At 47.1% G+C, this 18,019-nt stretch overlaps 3 protein-coding genes across 3 annotated transcripts; 2 read left to right on the plus strand and 1 right to left on the minus strand.

Moving 5' to 3' along the window:
• Positions 1 to 490: 490 nt before the first annotated feature.
• N7489_004879 (heat shock factor family protein) lies at positions 491 to 1,873 on the plus strand (the record flags this gene model as incomplete). The annotated part of the gene is made up of 3 exons (XM_056710631.1): positions 491 to 1,016; positions 1,078 to 1,474; positions 1,534 to 1,873. 3 exons carry the CDS (start codon positions 491 to 493, stop codon positions 1,871 to 1,873), a joined length of 1,263 nt encoding a protein of 420 aa, XP_056569052.1.
• Positions 1,874 to 2,286: 413 nt separating this feature from the next.
• On the minus strand, positions 2,287 to 3,177 carry N7489_004880 (uncharacterized protein; the record flags this gene model as incomplete). Its single annotated transcript, XM_056710632.1, has 2 exons — positions 2,287 to 3,053; positions 3,123 to 3,177. The coding sequence occupies 2 exons, from the start codon at positions 3,175 to 3,177 to the stop codon at positions 2,287 to 2,289; spliced, it is 822 nt and encodes a 273-aa protein (XP_056569053.1).
• A 10,863-nt stretch (positions 3,178 to 14,040) lies between these two features.
• Positions 14,041 to 14,628, plus strand: N7489_004881 (uncharacterized protein; the record flags this gene model as incomplete). Its single annotated transcript, XM_056710633.1, has 1 exon — positions 14,041 to 14,628. One exon carries the CDS (start codon positions 14,041 to 14,043, stop codon positions 14,626 to 14,628), a length of 588 nt encoding a protein of 195 aa, XP_056569054.1.
• Between the last annotated feature and the right edge of the window lie 3,391 nt (positions 14,629 to 18,019).

The following is an 18,019-nucleotide window of genomic DNA, read 5'->3' on the forward strand; positions in this document are numbered from 1 at the left end:
AAATTTGTTTCACTCTAGCGCTGTTATTTTTTGTGATACGAACCTACAAATTCCTTACCACAGCCTTGTAACCCTCCATCCGATTTCTACGAACTGGTTCGACATGAATTACACAAATCCAGTGTCATAGAAACTGGCATTACTCATTCAATCCTACTTGCTCTAGAATATATCTTTGCAATGGGTAACCAACGGATACGTGTTATGTGTACAAATAAGTATCTCAAAAGTGGACATGTGGTATGTGATAGGCGGAAAGATTAGAAAAAAGCCCAAACGGAAAATAAACAAATTAGCTAAAGAATGGTGGCTATAATGAAATGCTCAAAAGTATGTGACTGTATGTGGGACGTGCGTCGAGTGGCTGTAACTAGTCAACAATTAGTAACACGGAGAAACCTTAACCCGCCTCGGCAAGCGCCTTACCGCCATTGATGTTCTGCTGTTCTGCCTCCTGGAGTCCAGGGTATGCTCAAGCCTGTGCTCTGAAATGATGACCACTCCTTTCAACGAAGTGCCCGGCAATAGAACTTGCCAAACTATTGATAAAATAGTTAACAACTTTGTCTCTCAATATTATAATAAAAGTCTAAGACCTCTTAGGCTTGCCAATACCTCCGTTTCCGAATTTTCGACCGAATTGTCGAATCATTTGTCGGTTTTAAATGAAGGTGGCAGTATTGCCTTAGGCCGCGGAGAGGATTTGACTAGCAAGAGCCTCAGCAAGAGCCTAGAGAGCCTTTTCTCGATTACAATACCGTCCGTGAGGGAAGGACCACCGTTGACTTGGACCAGCGTTGTTCTGTTTGCAGGTCCCCAGTTTGAGGGCCCAGCACAGCTTAAGGTCGGAAATTCTAGCGTCGAGCTGTCAGAGGATGACCTCAAACTCTTACGCTCTGGTAGGCCTTGGCGGTTTCTCTTCCCTTGGCCAGATAAAGATGATTGCCAGAAGGAACTTCAATCAAACGACACGGTTTTGCAAGAGCTTGTTGATGCTCGGAGAGTAGTAAGCGAAGGTGAGTGTCTGAAAATTTTGTCTCATGGTGCAGTACAGGAAGCTAAAGCCGATCAATGTAGTCTTGGAACAAATTTCGCTTGTTGAGCAACATCTCCGGAATCATCAAGACTTAGTTTCTCAGCTTTCTGAAAACAAGCACCACGTCAACAACCGAGGAGGAGCTCTACACTTGGATGGTGCTCAAAACGCCCTTCCAAACCAGGGTGCTTTTGGTCCTGTTGCCTCGACAGAAGATGAAAGCTCCGGTTACCAAGATTCATCAAGCGCCTACACGACTGTCCAGCATGCTAGCAATGACCGGTCGGTTCAGGCAGTCAACGAAGAGCTGAATGATGCAGCTCTGCCAGAAGTTGCCATTGCGAGGAATGACTTGCAACGAGCTGTCGCATGCCTTGAGAGCGACGCAAGGCCAGGACCCAGACTTCACGCATCCGACTTCATTCAGAATCTGAGCGAGTAAGTGAAGCATCCATTGGAACTTCATCTCTGTTACCCTGTGTACTAATATATGGGAGAATCCTTGATGATCCGAAGAATGAGGCAGTAATGCGTTGGTCGGAAAATGGGCAATCTGTCTTCGTTGCCCCGGAAAACAAATTCCCTGCTCATATACTTGCAAAGTTGTCCGCTAAAAGTCACCAATCTCTCATTCGGCGGCTTTATTACTTTGGATTTCATAAAACTGGCGGCGACTTCCATCATGAATCCTTTAGTCGCGGTCAGCCTAGCTCTATAGGACCGAACCAGAAGATGAGCCATAGCCCTTCACGTCCTTCGCCTCCTCACAGTAATGCTTCTGAACGTGGGCCTCGGTACAAAGTGATCAGAAGAAAGCGCCCAAGAGAAAGTGTTTGAGAGATGCCAAAAATATCTCAATCCATCGAGCAAGTGGTCAAATGTGCGTTCAGCCTTTTCTTAGGACAACAGACCACGAAGTTGTATCCATGGCCCGATCCGCTTACCTTTGCGTGCTTCAAGTCTCATAGGCCGATCGATAAAACCTTATCTTTCTTTGTGTGACGAAGTACTCTTATTGCCATACAGAAGCTTCTGAAATTGTTTATCATTTACTCTGCATGTGGTAGGCGGTTGCTTAGACACGCACCTTTTCTTCTTCTGGAACAAGACTTATGCAATTTTATTTGGGTATTACCACTGCTATTATTCATCTATTCTACCCCTCAGATAGTAAGATAAACCCTCTCTGTCTACTCTATGAGATGCTAGATACCCTATAGATGTTTCTTGCCTTTCTCTTTCCCACATTATCATCCCGGTAATTCACTTGATGGAAAGGGATGCGCTGGAAGCTCAGGGATATTTGCCGCCTCATGTTTTCCGTCCATTTCAAATATCTTCCGGGTAGCACTGCTTCCATCTAACTCTATCTCTACTAGACCAACACTTGGCGGACTAGGCGGTCGTTCGGGGATCGTTTTATTCTTTTCCTTGATCCGATAGAGGATAAACAAGCTCAACATCCCAATAATCGCGGCGGCAGAGCAACCTATTCCAATTCCCACTTTGGCGCCGGTGTTTAGACCATCATCGTTATTCTCATCGGTTCTTGGGATTTCAGTTGTAGCTGCAGCCGCTGCCAAGCCCGAAGGGCTGTTTGGTCCTTGCACTAGAGAGCTCGTTCCCGTTGCGGACTCTGTAGCAGGTGGGATCAGGATACTAGGGTGTGGTGTCGACCCAACGAGGGAACTGGCGGAACTCGATGTATCGCTGGCATTTTTCGGATGTTCAGACATAGTAATATCAAAGCTCCCAGTTTCATATGCATTATTGCCGTAGATGAATCGGAGCAAATAGTAATCGGCCAGACTAAAACTGGTTTGAATCGTAAATGTACCCAAAGTGATATTGAGTTCATCCGTAATGTAGTCCGGGGCTTCTTCCAGGTGTGAAGCTGCAACGAATTGAATCAAGAGAGGGAGCAATATCGAGTCGGAAGAGTTATAAGACCAGGCGGTGGGAAGACCGTTGTAAACATTCACAAGATCACCTTTTTGCGGGTAGGTGATTCGGAATGCTAGTTAAAAGCTCAAAGTTAGGACTGCGTGTGGGAAAAAGGGAGCTTGTAATGGATAAATACGCTTACCATTGCTTTGAAAGACATTGAGGGTGAGCGCAAGTAGCAACGTTGATTGCAACATGAGGAAGATGATGATGAAATCTGCGTATTATTTTTTCCTTTGCCAAGCCGCAGAAGAAATTAAAGAGGGCAAATCCTTTGAACCCGCTTACGAGGCACTATTTAAACACCTGACAGCAAGACTGGCTTTCCATGGTGACCGCACGATAAGGCAAGCCAACGACGCGCTAATGCAAGGGGCAGCGCGCAAAGTCGTATTAATGGCCAATCACAATAGTCTAGTGTGCTCTTGTTCGGAGGATTGCCTCGGATTGCAATAGCGTCGACATGGGTCGGGCCGTCCAGGTACTCTGTATTCCGTACTCCGTACGGACCCCTGGATATTAGGTCAAATTATCGGTAAGATCAGGGAGGGTCTTCCTCGGTCCTGGTGAAACGCCGGGATAACCGTTCCGTATGTTAGGGCCAAAAGATGGAGACTGGCGTGGCTCTAACCGACCATTACATTTTTTACAAAAAAATACAGACCCTTCTAAGGGAGGGTCCGCTACTCAAATGAAAGGGCAGGTCTTTAATACCACCTTTTTACTTTACTCCTAAACCATCCCACCCACTATGCCTAAATGCAATAAATCTATAGCGATTCGGTTTGGAAAAGCTCTTGACCACCTCTCACAGCAATCTAAACCCAATATCTCGAAAACTGCGCGAGAATTCGCGGTCCCTGAGGGTCGATTACGCCGGCGATGGAAAGGTGGAAAATCGCTTATTCAACGACAAATTCAATGGCAGGAAGCTTAGTACTTACTGTACAAGAGCAAGCTTCATATGACTATATTGAATACCAAGGTTAGATACGGACGGAGCATCAATAAACCGCCGCTAAATTGCTATTGCAGCCAGTCCAATTCTCAAAGAAGGCACCATGACGAGACAGAACTACCCCCACAAATCGGCGACCACTGGCTGAAACGTTTCCTTAAATGTCATCCCGAGTACTATATACGACGCCCGTGAGCTCTTGTCGTAGCGCTGCACCTGACAAATCAGTCGTCGAGAAGTGGTTCCAAGAATATCAACGGTTAGTGACTGAGCACGGGATATGCCAATAAGATATCTACAATTTGACGAAAGTGGCTTCTAAATTGGCGTCGGTTGCGACTAATCTGTCATTACTAGGGTAGACTTATTCTCCTTGTTTGATGGGGTAGCGGTAGCGGAGGTACCGAAATAATTCCTCAGGAAGGACATTGCGTGTACAAATTGAAAGAGGCGTCTTTCTAATTGGATAGTCGAGAAGATTGAGACCGAAGATTCAGCTGTGATATTTGCTTTGGTTGCAATGGACTGAACCTGAAGCCGGCGGCGTTTAGTCTTCAAAATAGCCATCGCTATCGCAGCCAATTCATGAACCACGGAGCTTGGAACAATCCATCCGATGTAGAATCCGAATCTAGGCCTTTTAACAGAGTCCCGTGACATAATTGGGAGCCCATTGTCTTCAGATGGTCATTCCTAGCTGGAGATATACCTGAACACCGACCAGGTGACCGGTAGACTGCAAACCGGACCGATTGGCTTGAAGCCTATCAAAGACACCACCCATTAAAAGGAGCACTTTGGGTGCTGGAATGTGCACAGGTGGCAAGATGGGCAGTTGATCACGCCCCGAACCGCCCCCTCCGGTTTACACGCACCTTAAATGGAAGTGTCGCCAAGATGATGGGGCTAGAAACATCGGCCTACGGGGAGAGAGTGTGCTATAAGACATTCCATAACCTATTGGAGATCACCATGTGGCAAGATAGGATTCATTTCCGGCATTGCCGCCAGACAAATTGTGACGAGAATAAAGGGATCTTTTTGAGGTTCGCTTTGTCGACGTTTTAAGAGCCAATATTGTTCACCATTTTGCTGCATCGTTAGAACAGAAGTTCCTTGATCGAACCTAGTTGATTCACGAGGATTCAGGGCTGAGAGACTGCCAATGAAAAGAATGTCTCTGAGAAAAATAATGACGTACTTTGTCAGAGGGTTCGGGGCTACCGTCTGAGCTAGTAAGTTAACCCTTGTCCGGTCCAGAGGAAAATTTGGATGGGGTGAGAAACAATAGAGTTGTCGTAGCTAAGCTTGTGCGACAACCAACCTCATAGTTTACTATCGTGGTGAAATGAGCCAACTGGGTACTGGCTCCTTCCAACCCAACTTTATATATCATGTTAAAGACGATCGCTAGCCAGCCATTGGGGGTAGTAAAATCCGGAGACATTACCCGTGAATGACGTTGCTCACCAGTTGGTTTCGGTTCCCAGTATTGATCATGTGGTTAAAGTCTACAAGCGACATACATACGTGCTTCTGAGACATTCACTTTAATTTGATGGCTTTCTCTGTCCTACGTCTTGGGTAATGGCTTTTTTAAAACCCAACTATTACGGGGATCTGACAATTCAGTGCCGTTGCGATCTTAAATTGGGCTTTGAAGAGCTAGGTCCTTTTACTAGGGTGATTGTGAGCTCTTTCAACGGAATGCATGAGACTTCATCGAACCGGGAATGGCCTCATGAAATCCTTTATAGTCGGCTTTTCAAAGGTTGTGCATGTCACCAGAGGGTCACGGTATTGAATGACACCCTTTGATTTTTCGAAAGCAACGCAACGTAAATTATGTAGCATAGAGTTGACTGGAGCGCAATATTAAAAGGGTTTGAGCAGAACAAGACAATGTATCATGCCGTGGAAAAAACAAATTACTTTAGTATGTAACTGTAGGAGACGCATGGAATGTTGTTTATTGGTGAAGCCTACGATCATGACGAGGATTCGCGAATATCTGAGTTGTGCACCAGGTCTTTGTCCCTTGGCACTTTTTTAGAGTCAGGGTCGTAAATACAATTCAAGCTACCGGAGAGCAGAGCTGCTCTTGCGAGGACCACCAAATCATCGCTTGGGCTGTGCTTGCCCGCCAACAGTGGTTGCTACTGGACATTACCGAAACACTATAGCTTGCTAGGAGGACTCACATTTGTCTAACGACTCGATTGATTCTGCCGTCTCGGTAGCGGACAAAAACTCCACAGCGGCAGAATCGATTGGCCATCGCTCCAGATCATTCACACCAACAACGCCTTGGTTTTTGCCATTTTTCTGCATGAGCCGCATCATGATCGACGGAAGAGCCGCAATATATGCTATTTCAGATTGCTTTGGAGGGCAATCTATATGAACGTTTGAGCTTGCTGCGAAATTTTAGTCAGGTAATGCAAGGATGCGGCCATCAACAAACCTATCTTGACGATGACCCCGTCAATGCCAAATAATATATCACCACAGGCCAGTGATTGGTGCGCAAGGCCAAATGAAGATAAGTAGCAGGCACCATCCAGGATCTAAAATGTCAGAACAGCTCATCGAAGGGCATGAGGGACCAACCTGGCAGATAATGGATCCCAATTCTGTCTCGCTAGAATAAACAGATGGAAAAGCGACAACATGCGCCAGCGTCAGCGGCAAGTCATCAACTAAGAAGAACGCGAGATCTTCGTGCATGTAGCATTCATGTAAGGAGAGAACGTTCCTGTTTTCTAGACGTCCGAATCTGTATATCAATCTTCGAGCATTCTCTTTCCCGTATGTCCGGATGGCTACCATGCGAGACAGGCGAGTGCGGCGTGTGGCAATTGTAACTTTGCCAGCATTCTCATACGTAATGACTTTTCGATAGGTATCCCATGGTGACTCCTGCCTTACAATCAGGACGGATGCAATATTTTCCAGACCACACAAATGGGGTAGGCAAAGGCTTTTGGGAGGCCCCGTGACAACCTTCGAACTACCGCGGCGGTGCGGTCATGTTAGATTTGCGGTGGCCGCCGTATGGCTCTCGCGGGTGGTGGGGGCCGACATCGAAATGGGGAGCTGAGATTGAGCTTTGATAGTGCCAAGGTCACATATCATGTTGTCTTTGGATAGTTTTGATGACATGATGACAGGGCGGTGTTTTCTCGGATTCAAAACGTGCAAGAACTAAGAGAGAAAGTGGACTTCCGTTTGTTTTGTACGCGCGGTGTTAAGGATTCGACTCTCGGCTGTGATAGGAGATGCCAGCTTCGACTGACTGTCGTAAGATGAGGCCGATCAGCCACAGTGCTTACATACAAACTGTTAACGGCACGTGTATCCTTTTATAACTGACAATAAGCTGTTCAGCCATCATGAACCTGAGTCTCGAGCTAATTAAGAATTCAATACGAATCGACACATGACCGCACTGCTTAGCATAACTCAACTTCCTCAGGATCTTGCTACCCTTAACCGCGCTAGGGAATAATGTCCACGGACAAATTCTAGGTTTCCTATGACCGACAACGCGCCAAAAATAAAGAGACGGAAGCCATCAAACGAGCCAGAGTCTGCGGCAGCTTCTTTGTAATGGCGGCCTCATGTTTCGCTCATAAGCCAACGAGCGCACCGGATCAGACATGGTATGGTTAGTACAATAATTGGTAGGCCATGAAGTGGCAAACTTGCCAGTAATTATTGCGTTGCACAGAGTTCCACTTACATGGCCATGTAATGATCACTCGCAACTCCTATGCGACCAGCATCTTGTCGACGCTGCAACGAGCATGTTGACCAGGTGGAGAGAGAGAATCCCGTGGACTTGGTTATGGTTAGGTATGCCTTTGGCTTGGAAGCTCGCTTTTCAGCACGGCGAGTCGCTCTCTCACAATTCTCGGACGAATACTGGCACAGCTGGTTTGGGCCTCGGCGTTCTAGAATTACCTGTCTTACCAATACTACAGTTTAATATAGTCTACAACTGATGCCATAATGAGTCACTTGGATTAATATGCTGACATTTAGACTCAAAATGACTGCCAAACTGCCGAGTTATCAGGACCAGCAGTCATGAGCTGATTAACGGAATAACACAAATATTTCAATACTTGTAGAGCACAGAGCCATTGCAACATTACGAAGGAAGCGGGTTAAATAATGTAAAGAGTGACTGGTTTTGATATTCGAGGCAATTCGACTTGCGAAACTGCTATTTCTCATTGTTGCCCCCGATTGGTCTTGCACACGCTGTCTAAATTGTCTAATATATTGCATTGATTGTAGATCAATGTGCAGCTGGTTTGGCATATTTCTTTCTGCTTGCTGAGTGTACTAACATCGCGCAGAAATCGGTCAACTCCTTCGCACCTGAAAGTCCCTTAGTCATGTACTGATAGATTTAAAGCTTAACAGGTTCTCAAATATCGATTATTGGTTACATAACACTATATTTGCTCCTCAATTTTCAAGGACCAGTTATGCTATCAAAATATAACCAGCAAGATTAGAGGGAAGAGGAGGCTCAGTCATACAGCCGCTCCTCGTCCGCAGCAGCACACTTCCGGCACTTATCTTCTGGCTGTGTTGGTGGGGAACCAAAAACGGACACAGCGTCTGTTTCCATCTCTTTTCTCACGATGATCTCTTCGTACCTGCTCTGTAGTAATTGGGTGGCGAGATGCATAGTGGACCACTCCCTGGGGGAAATGGTGTCGGAGATCAAGATGTGGTCGGATAGCGTTTGTAGGTATTGAATTGTATCGTTGACCATTTTTTCACTAATTTTTATATTGCTTGGGAGTCTCTTTTGATGCACCAGTTGTGAGCGGCCCGGTATTTGAGAGGTGGAGTGTGAATGTCGGCGTCGCTTTCGTGGGGGGGGTTGAGGATTCGGCTGCTCTCTTTTTCGCGTCCAGAGGGGGCAGGTCTTGGCTTTCAGTCTTTATGACGCTTGGAGACAACGTAGAGGCCCCTGCGCTAGCAAGAGATGTAGCGACGGAAGTAACTACCTCTGTAGCTACAGAGCCAGTGGACTGGTCAACAGTCTGTAGTAAAACCTGGCTTGTGGGGCCGCGATACTCGTGGAAGAATAGATCATCGACACGACGGAAGTTTCCAGCCGATTCATTGCCTTCATGAAATAGGTATGTTAGCCGATGGATTCCTCGAGAAGGGGATCTAAAATAACGATACCAGTTTGGCATGTACGTCCATTGTGACCTTCTGTGTCTGGGGTATTGGACTTCTTTGGAATCTGTGTTAGGTTGTGGTCCATGATTGATTGGCTTCGCTGGTGATGGTGTTGTACTGGCAAGTTATTGGAACTAAAGAAGGACAAGAGAGCATCGACCGTGGGACAATTATGACCTTTTAAATGTTTGAGGCTGAAGTGGTCATGCCCACCATATCTTCCGGGTTATTATTATCAGGGCCGACTCCTAGGAGGAATATGGATGTCAATATGTGACCACAATAGTGGTACGTACACCCACGATCGAATCAAGGATGTTTTAATCCAGTGGCCGTATCCACATGGTTCTCGAGCACCCAATTGATTCGAAGCATATTCCCAGGAGCAACATGGCTGCCAAACCATTGTTGCTCATGAATAGGACGTGTGGAAGGGAGTTCAATTTCTCACGACTTGGGGGTTGTTAGAGGGCGATGATTCAGCCGCGCCGCGCTGCCACGATAAAGATCCGACTGGCCGAGGGTCTGTTTTGTGCTTCCAGGAGCTCTGGAGGCTTTAGGTTCTGTGGTCATAATTCGCTGGTACTGTGCCGACATGATAGTATTTTTTGAGTGTTCTCATTCCAGCACCTTTGGCGATGTACGGGTGGTGAATGATGTCAGAAAGTTGAATCAACGTCCACAAGTTGAATATAAAACACCGTTGAACACCAGCAGCATGTGAGTTTTCCGCCTATAGAAGATATCCATCTGAGCCATGTTGTTTCTTTGCCGATACTGGGACTTAATTAAGTTTCCCACTCGAAGCTCGTTTCCTAATCGGCCGCGTTGGTTCACCTAACAGCGATGGTTTTTCCATGGCTTAGAGACGCATCCTGCACTGGCTGTTAAACACAAGCTCAATAATAGAGATAGAAAAGAGGTGACTACATCTTCTGGGGACTGTTGGGTAGATTTCCAATCAACAGCAAACCGCAGTTTCCTCGGGTACAGCGGAGTGATATATCGCAAACAGACCAAGGCGAACTACGTCGGTATCAGAAATCTTCCGTCGATGTTCGTCCGAATTTGAAAGGTCTCATGCGCAATCACGACACATATTAAGGAGGTTAATAATATATTATCAGGAAAGTAAATCCAAGGAACAAACGGGTGATTTCCGGGGACCCGTACTGAGAGATCAAGCACTTCTGTAGGGGCCATCTGGCGTACGCATAGGAATAGTGCTTCAACTTGAATCACTTTTATCTAGTCAAAGCCTATTTTGGCTGCCACTAAGGCAAGTCACACCTCTTCTGCGCGGGCATGTACTGGCGAAAGAGTAAGATGAAAAGCCTACTATATACTTTCTAAAACTTATATATATTATAATCGCCCTACATGATCACAGATATCAGCTCAACAATAATATCTTCTCCAGCTGATTACATGCAAACCTCGCGATTGACCCGAGACGCTTATACATTTATTTTTTCATCATGTCCTGCAATCCTGCTCATCTACAATGGGTATTGGGCCAAGTATTGGGTGATCCCTTGCACCGTGAGCGGTGCATATGGGCAGGAGATGACGGGAATCATTGTCAAAACACTGTGCCGCTTGACTCCCGGATAAATGGAGTATTGTGCTTTCAGCTGCTCCAAAACCTTGCTTTCGCGTATCCACCAGCGCAGGGACTTTCCTTGGCTGCAAAGCGGTTATTTCGTTTAGAGTGCAGACGCCGTCGCTGTCGGCCAAAAGTGTGGGCCACCCGATTTTTGCATCTGTTGGATCAAGCCAAAGATGACACGGTTCACTCGGAACCTCATGATTCGACTCTATTGGTACATCAATGGCCAACCAGCATGTCCCACAATGTCGCCACAGCCGTTTGCCCCAATGAGTCTTTCTCAAAGCCCGAAGTGGCCGCCTGGCGAAGAAGCCAAACTAGCGACATACCCCTAGGTTGGCCCGAGCCGTGAAGATCGAGGATCCGGACGTTCTCCAGACGACAAGCGCCTTCAAGTGTGCAGTGTGTTACATGCATCCAGTACAAACCATGACATTCACGAATGACGAAAGTTTGTTACTCGTCCACGCAGTGCGATCTCTCAACTTCCCTCACGAACGAGTTTCGCACGGAATGGCCACCTGAAGGCTCTTTGTTCTCGCACGACGACCCGACAGGTTGTGGAACTAAAAAGAGTTTAGTTTCAGTCTGCTTTGTGAATGTTCGCGGTAGTGGGTCCAAACTGATCGAGGTGCCTTCATCCCATTTTTATGATCTATTAGCTTCATTTGGGGACGCCTCTGGGGATGGGGCGGCTGATCGTCGTGTGCGTTCCAAGTCAGAAGCGGCGGTAGGTATCTCTGGGAGAGGCTTTGATCGACTGATACTGAGAAAAGAATACTTGAATTCATGAAGCTTTCGCTTAAGCCTCTGAAAACTCGAAGTACAAGACCAAGTTTTCCTCATATCTCACAGTCAACGTGGTGCGTGAGAGGACGGCAGTTTTGAGGAGATCGTTGGGATCTGGGGAATAACAATAATACCCGGAGGCCTATTCAAAACAAAATAATATGATAACACTCAACGAACCATTTGGTGCAGTCACTAAGAAGGATTGGTAACCTAGAAGAGCTAGTGAAATCTACTTTTGGTAGGTCCGTACCACAATGCGAGATTCGCGGTTACCAACGTCAATTGGTATCGATATTAAGCTCAAACGCGGTATATCTGTTTCCTTCGTTCCAAATGATTTGCAGTCAAATTAATGTCACGGTTAAGTTTCAACGAGGTCTACTTGATGTCTAACATTCAACGCGTCACAAGTACACTTGTAATCTACCTTCCTTAGGTTCGGTGACGATTTTTCAACGTTTACTCTTTTCTCCCTTTTCGGATATCCGTGAGTAATTCGAGGTGAGCAGCTCACGAGATCGTGCATCAGCAGTTGAACTAACTGTTCACTGGCTTTCGAAAGTGCGGTCGATCCTAGGTGAGGAAAGATTAGTAGAAATAACAGCAGCCTTAGCTTGACTTATCGGCTATAAATAGCCCTGGAGAACAAGTTCTGATCCAATCCATCTCGATGACCAAAATGGACCGTCCCACTTCGCCTTCCCCAATTGACCGGCCAGCCAAGAGACAATGCCGAGTATCCCAAGCTCCAGAGGATGAACCCAAGTTGGAAAACCATCCACAGCAAGCTTCAAACGGCACAACAATCGGACCCAGGGTCGGTCATACCCCCCTGGGCAGGAACTGAAAAACCCACTAATATTGAATAGGTTCCAGTGAGAACACGCGGCACCCTTACGGCGGAGTTCATGAAAGTAGTAAACCTCAATGACTCCCTCGCTACACCAGCCCTCAGATTGCTCGACTTGTACTTTTGCCTATGGGAATGCTACGTCGTCAAATCGGCCCAGAAAATACGACTCGAGGAGGAGCAGCGACAGCTTCAAGCGTCAAATGACTTGCTAGCAAGCGATAGTGATATCCTTCTACAGCTCTGCAATGAACAAGCTTCAGTATTGTGGGAGCGCAAGCGAGCGGTTCAGGCTCTTTGTAATGGTGTTGTTTCAGCCCTGGAAGCGAGCGATCTTCAAGCCTACTCTGTCGATGAGCCTGAGCCTTGGTAAAGTGTCCATGGTAGAGCGTCTATGGGCAGGAAGAATGACATTTGATTTTCCGCTATCTATTTCTGTTTTCCCTAAGGAGAGATAAGGCTTATACTGCCGGTGAACTTTCGTTGTGTTGGTGACGGGTGCCAACGGTGCACGCTGTTGGTACGTTCAACGCATTCGATAACTTAGCATATAGTTATAAATTCCCCTAGTTTGTCCTCGTTCTGTGTAATAAGAGTGGAATAAAAACTGCTCCGTCTCCAGCTTTCCATCCCTCCCAACCTACGTTAAATCGCTGCTTTACACACTTCCATATTTTCCCTACAGCGTTCGACGCCCAGTCATATAGCAGAAATGAACGGATTGAACGACAATGGTCTGTACCCATTTCTTTGATGATAGTTTGACCTAATGTTAATAGACTACGATTTGGATATCGACCTTCACGCTATCTGGCATGAATCCTGTAGCATACCAACACCGCCTTCCTGTCTCGCTACTGATCCGAATGATCTGTGGCAGGATTTTCTTGGCAAAGTCGACCCTGCAGGATACGAAACTCAAGGGTCTTCCTTGATCGAATGCCTTTTCTACCCCAATCTCGACAGTCTGTCCGGCTCCAAGTGGACAGGTCCAGATCCTCTGTCCAACTACTCACGCTAGCGGCATTTTCCTCTACATGTCAGCGCTCCTTTTCCCTAAAGAGGCGCACTGGATAGAATTTCGATTTGTGCGATTTGACCCGGTATCTGGCGAGACTATAGGAGAGGATCTGTTCTTCCTACCGCGGGTTGAAACGACCCTGGGAAAAATCTCTGTCGGGTACGCAAACAGTTGCTAGACACAGTCACCTGGCATGCTGTTCGTGCAACAGGCGCTAGCTTCCGATTGTCCCTTTGGCCTCGTATGGAATCTTTACCATATTCGAGTCTCTCCACACATTCTCCGCTGACTGCCTGCCCCTGACGCTATCCCTGGACCCACGGTTTTTTGTGCATAATATATCGGGTAATCACAGGTGAGATTGATCCAAAACATGCGATTACTTGCAGACACGTTGCAGTGAAGACGTTGATAATGAATCAATGGCTAATTTATGCGTTGAATGCAGTTTTCTATGAAGAATGGCTAATTCATGGGAAATGGCTAATTCCTGGGGCCCACCAACACCGGGTAGGTGGTGGTGGGCTTGGCACGATTAGGGGGAATAAACCCAGAAGAGTTCGTCCAGGGGCCCGATACTGTGAAAGAATTCGTGGAGTCGCATAAATCCCCATTGACAAAAATGGGCGGAACAGTGATGCGGAGGGAACACAGGACGGACTGGAATGCGCCTGCATCCAACTGTGAAGTCCCCGAGGCAGAATGGGGTTACGCAGACGCGCTGACTGATGATATCGTCGGCTTTGCAGACGAGCATGGCTTTCAGGTCAAGTATCTTGACTACGATCATGCTGAACATCCCAGTCCTCTCGTTGCTGATGCGTATCACCGATGGAAGGAGCAACTGCGCCGTCCGACGGATTCGATCCTCGTTGAGAGTTTCGTTGTAATGGAGCCGTGGTTGGCAATTAGTTACAATCTGACGCCATTCTCCACGGTCTTCCATATTAAACCGTCACTAGAACGGCTGCAAGAGTATCTGGAGAAGTGCCACAGGTCGGGGAAGGCGTTTAGTGACGGGTTCATGTTCTTATTTTGCTCTGGGGTTGATGCTGTCGGGCTTGCAGGGATGGACGAATGGAAGAGGCTGCTGGGCAGTCACTTTGCATTACACGATACGGGAAAGAAGCTTGACAGGGACAAGAAACTGTTCCCGGGAACAGAGGAAGATGCGTTCCCAAAAGACTTTGGCTTTCCTGCGCGTTACTAGCCTGAATTAGCGAGGGCGGTAGGCGAAGAAGCGCAATATGTAATGCCGCCCAGCTTAGCGCTTAGTGAGTTTGAACGTTATATGGCGGAGAATAGTGGCGGCTATAGGGTACATTATAAGGCTTAGTTTGAATGCGAGCATATGGCTACTTGGCTAGTTATAGCTACAGCTATATATTCTTATTATATACCCGTACAAGTTACGTGAGACTGATAATTGAATAGGTAAGATACGATCTGTCGCGGGAGAATTGTAGATGCCCGTTTGGAGTGACAGACCCAGCGGCCTTGCAATAAACAAGTGAGTTCAGCGTCCTCACCGTCCCGCTGTGATTGCATTGTTCGCCAGAGTGGATGGTGTAGGTTGAACCTCCATTGGTTCAACTATGATCAGGCAATACGCTCAAGATCAGACCTACCAGGTGTAGAAGCATGTGATGAGGTGCGGCTCGAACATACAATTCGTTGGCTTAATTAAACATCGTGATGCGATAGACTCTGTTCCTTGCTTAGTCAAAGTCATCGCTTTAGGCGGCGATTGCAAGTCACTCGAACCTACTCTACAATAGAATGCCTACATCCTAGAGCGATCGCGAGAAGGAAAGTAGCTTTGCCACAAAGGCAACCAAGTTATTGAGAGCTTTGGACGAGCATGCAATCAAGAATACCCGATCGGCTCCTTCTACATATGGGAGCCGTCACGACCTTGTGAGTAATCCCCCGTCAGTAACTACGAGTTATATTTCCAGCCAATCTACGGTAGATCAATATCCACCACTTCGATTGAAGCGACGGCCGTTGCTTTTTGTGAGGCGTAGTGCCCGAGTTCATGCGATCAACCATGCTCTGCTGCTGAGAGAACACGGTTGAAGCCCGATCGGGGCCTAGCAAAGGCCATCTGAAACTAGACCTGGTAAAAACATCTCCACCATCATCGTCTAGGACGAATTTACGCGGGGTGATATCCTCGCGGGGGTGCTCTAGTTCGCTTGTAGTGGCAGCAGGCATGCGCCTAAACCATTCTCCCGAAAGCAAACATGACATGAGCGCTGATTAGCGGTAGGAAGTTCAGTGTAGGATGTAGCAGGCAGTCCAAGAGGTCCCATAGCCGGACGGCTCTTGGTGGTGTTGTTACGGACATCAAACCCACCTTCATGGTGAATCTGTTCTAACAGTGATATGCCAGATGTCGTCCAGAGCGCAGTGAGTCTGACACATATATAATTGATGCTCAAAGAACAGTCGACGTAGGGGACGTAGAGAATCCGCCAATTTCCCTGGCAAGAGCTGCTTGCGCGCGATATGTTAGAAGACGATGTCAATGGACAAAGGATACACGCGGTCAGCTTGACTAACCTGCAGCTGCAGTGACATCCAGGGTAACGTGTCATATTGCTTGGGCTCGGATAGAAAAAAGCGTTCTTAGGAATCAAGTATACCGACCATCTGACCAACAGGAAACATGGCAGTTGCGCGTTCGCCAGTCTATGCGCACTTGACCATGATTTCACCAGAGCCCTACGGCAAAGGTACTCTTAACAACTCGCCACTGGCCACAGATAGCATGACTTTCCTCGCAAATTACGCCCACACGCCTTCGAAGTTCCCAGCAAAGAAGTGACTTATCGGACTGGCCAAAACTACTCGACGAAATTTTACGGGAGCGCAACGCACGGCGGTGGGTCCTGCCAGGTGGGCCTCACTAGTGATCGCGAACCTACAAAGAATTCGGAGTGGAAGGTCATCAATTCCTATGAAGGGGGTTGCCCTGCAAATGTACCAGGCAGCATAGGTGGTGGCTCTGCCTCCGGACTTTGGCTTGGACTTGGTTCAACCGTCGTGGCAATCGTGAGATGTATATGAACTGTGTACCCATCACCGTAGTTGATGGCCCATCGCTAAGCCCCCCCCGAGAACGTGTGGAACCAGTCGCTTGCTTTTCCTGCTATGTTCGTCACCAACATAAATGGTTGCATGACCAGAGAGGGAGTAGACATTCGTTTTCCTCGACCAGGTGGCATTGTTGAATACAATGGCGACGATGAGAATCGTGCGAGAGAGGACGAGCCAGCATGCATCGGAAATCCTACGTTTGGTCCATCTTCAGCCACTGATACAACCACTATAGCCGAAAGCGATGCCCGTCGTAATGATATTTACCCAGAGCCGCTCTGGGGCGGTTGTCAGGCTCCGTAAACTGATAGGGCTTACGGGCAAAGAGCTCCTGCAACGTTGATGTATTCAGACCCTAGAGCTTTCCTATGGTTGAAACCGCGTTGAATAAATCCGACAGAATATCACAAATAATTGTATTTGGACTATAGCATTTTGTAGGCACTGTAAAGCTTCTCTGAAAACATGTTACATTTTAAATTCGTCCAGCTCAATCAAGATCGTCTGCCATGGGCGAAGTTCCCACGAGCCTTTTACACCTCGTCATTTTAATTGTTTAAAGTTGGTCATAAGCACCTCATCACAGGAGGGCAACACATATGCGACATTATCTAGCTACTTCAATTACATAGACAAAAAAACAACAACAAGAAAGAATGGCTGAGGTCGGCGTATTCGAAGCAGCGACGGATAAATGCGCTGACACTACCTAGGAATTTCTCGTCAGTAGTGAGCGAGTTCTCAGCATGGTCGTGGGCTACATAAAGCCTGATTCCTGTAGACAAGATATCACTAGAGAAATATTGTAGGGCACGGCTAATACGTCGGGTTCAAATACATATAGACCCACGTGCTTTTGCAGACACGTCAAATCACTAGTATCTTTTAGCACGCCCTTCAATAGGAAGCGACTATAGACTATCTCTTTGAGGCCGGCATTGGCCTAAAGTGATACAGACGGCCGGCTGGAACTTTTCTCGTAGAAATAATTCCAGGGAGAAGGAGACTACACTGTAAACAGTCGGGAAAGCCAGAGTGTGGTCTCAAGAAAGTCAGGATGTCTCTATCCAATGCTTGATCCAAAGCTCCCGTTCACTTGGTTTTCCTGAAATTGAAGCGCATTGATTCTCGCGACTTGTTCTAGGAGGGTATGTAGGCATTATATAGCACATTCGATCACTGAGTAACTCACCATCACCGATGGTCGAGGGTGGCGCCCGTAGACTTCGGCGGTGTTCGGTAAGTGAGTAATGACAAGTGCGTGGATTATTGCTAACAGCTCGAACATAGTAGAGCCCTAATAGAGATTCGTAAGACGAAGCTTGGTAGGGATCATCCTGACACGTTGACCGCTTTGGCGAATCTCACATCTCACTTTCACCTAGAAATGTTTAGGTCGGAACACCGACGCTCTTAATTCAATACGAACTTGTTTAGGCAAGCAGAACAAGCCTAAGGCCTAATCACCCTGACACTTTATCCAATTCTAAGACATTGCT

Source organism: Penicillium chrysogenum, assembly GCF_028827035.1.
Source record: "Penicillium chrysogenum strain IBT 35668 chromosome Unknown utg000002l_segment0_segment0, whole genome shotgun sequence".
Classification (NCBI taxonomy): domain Eukaryota; kingdom Fungi; phylum Ascomycota; class Eurotiomycetes; order Eurotiales; family Aspergillaceae; genus Penicillium; species Penicillium chrysogenum.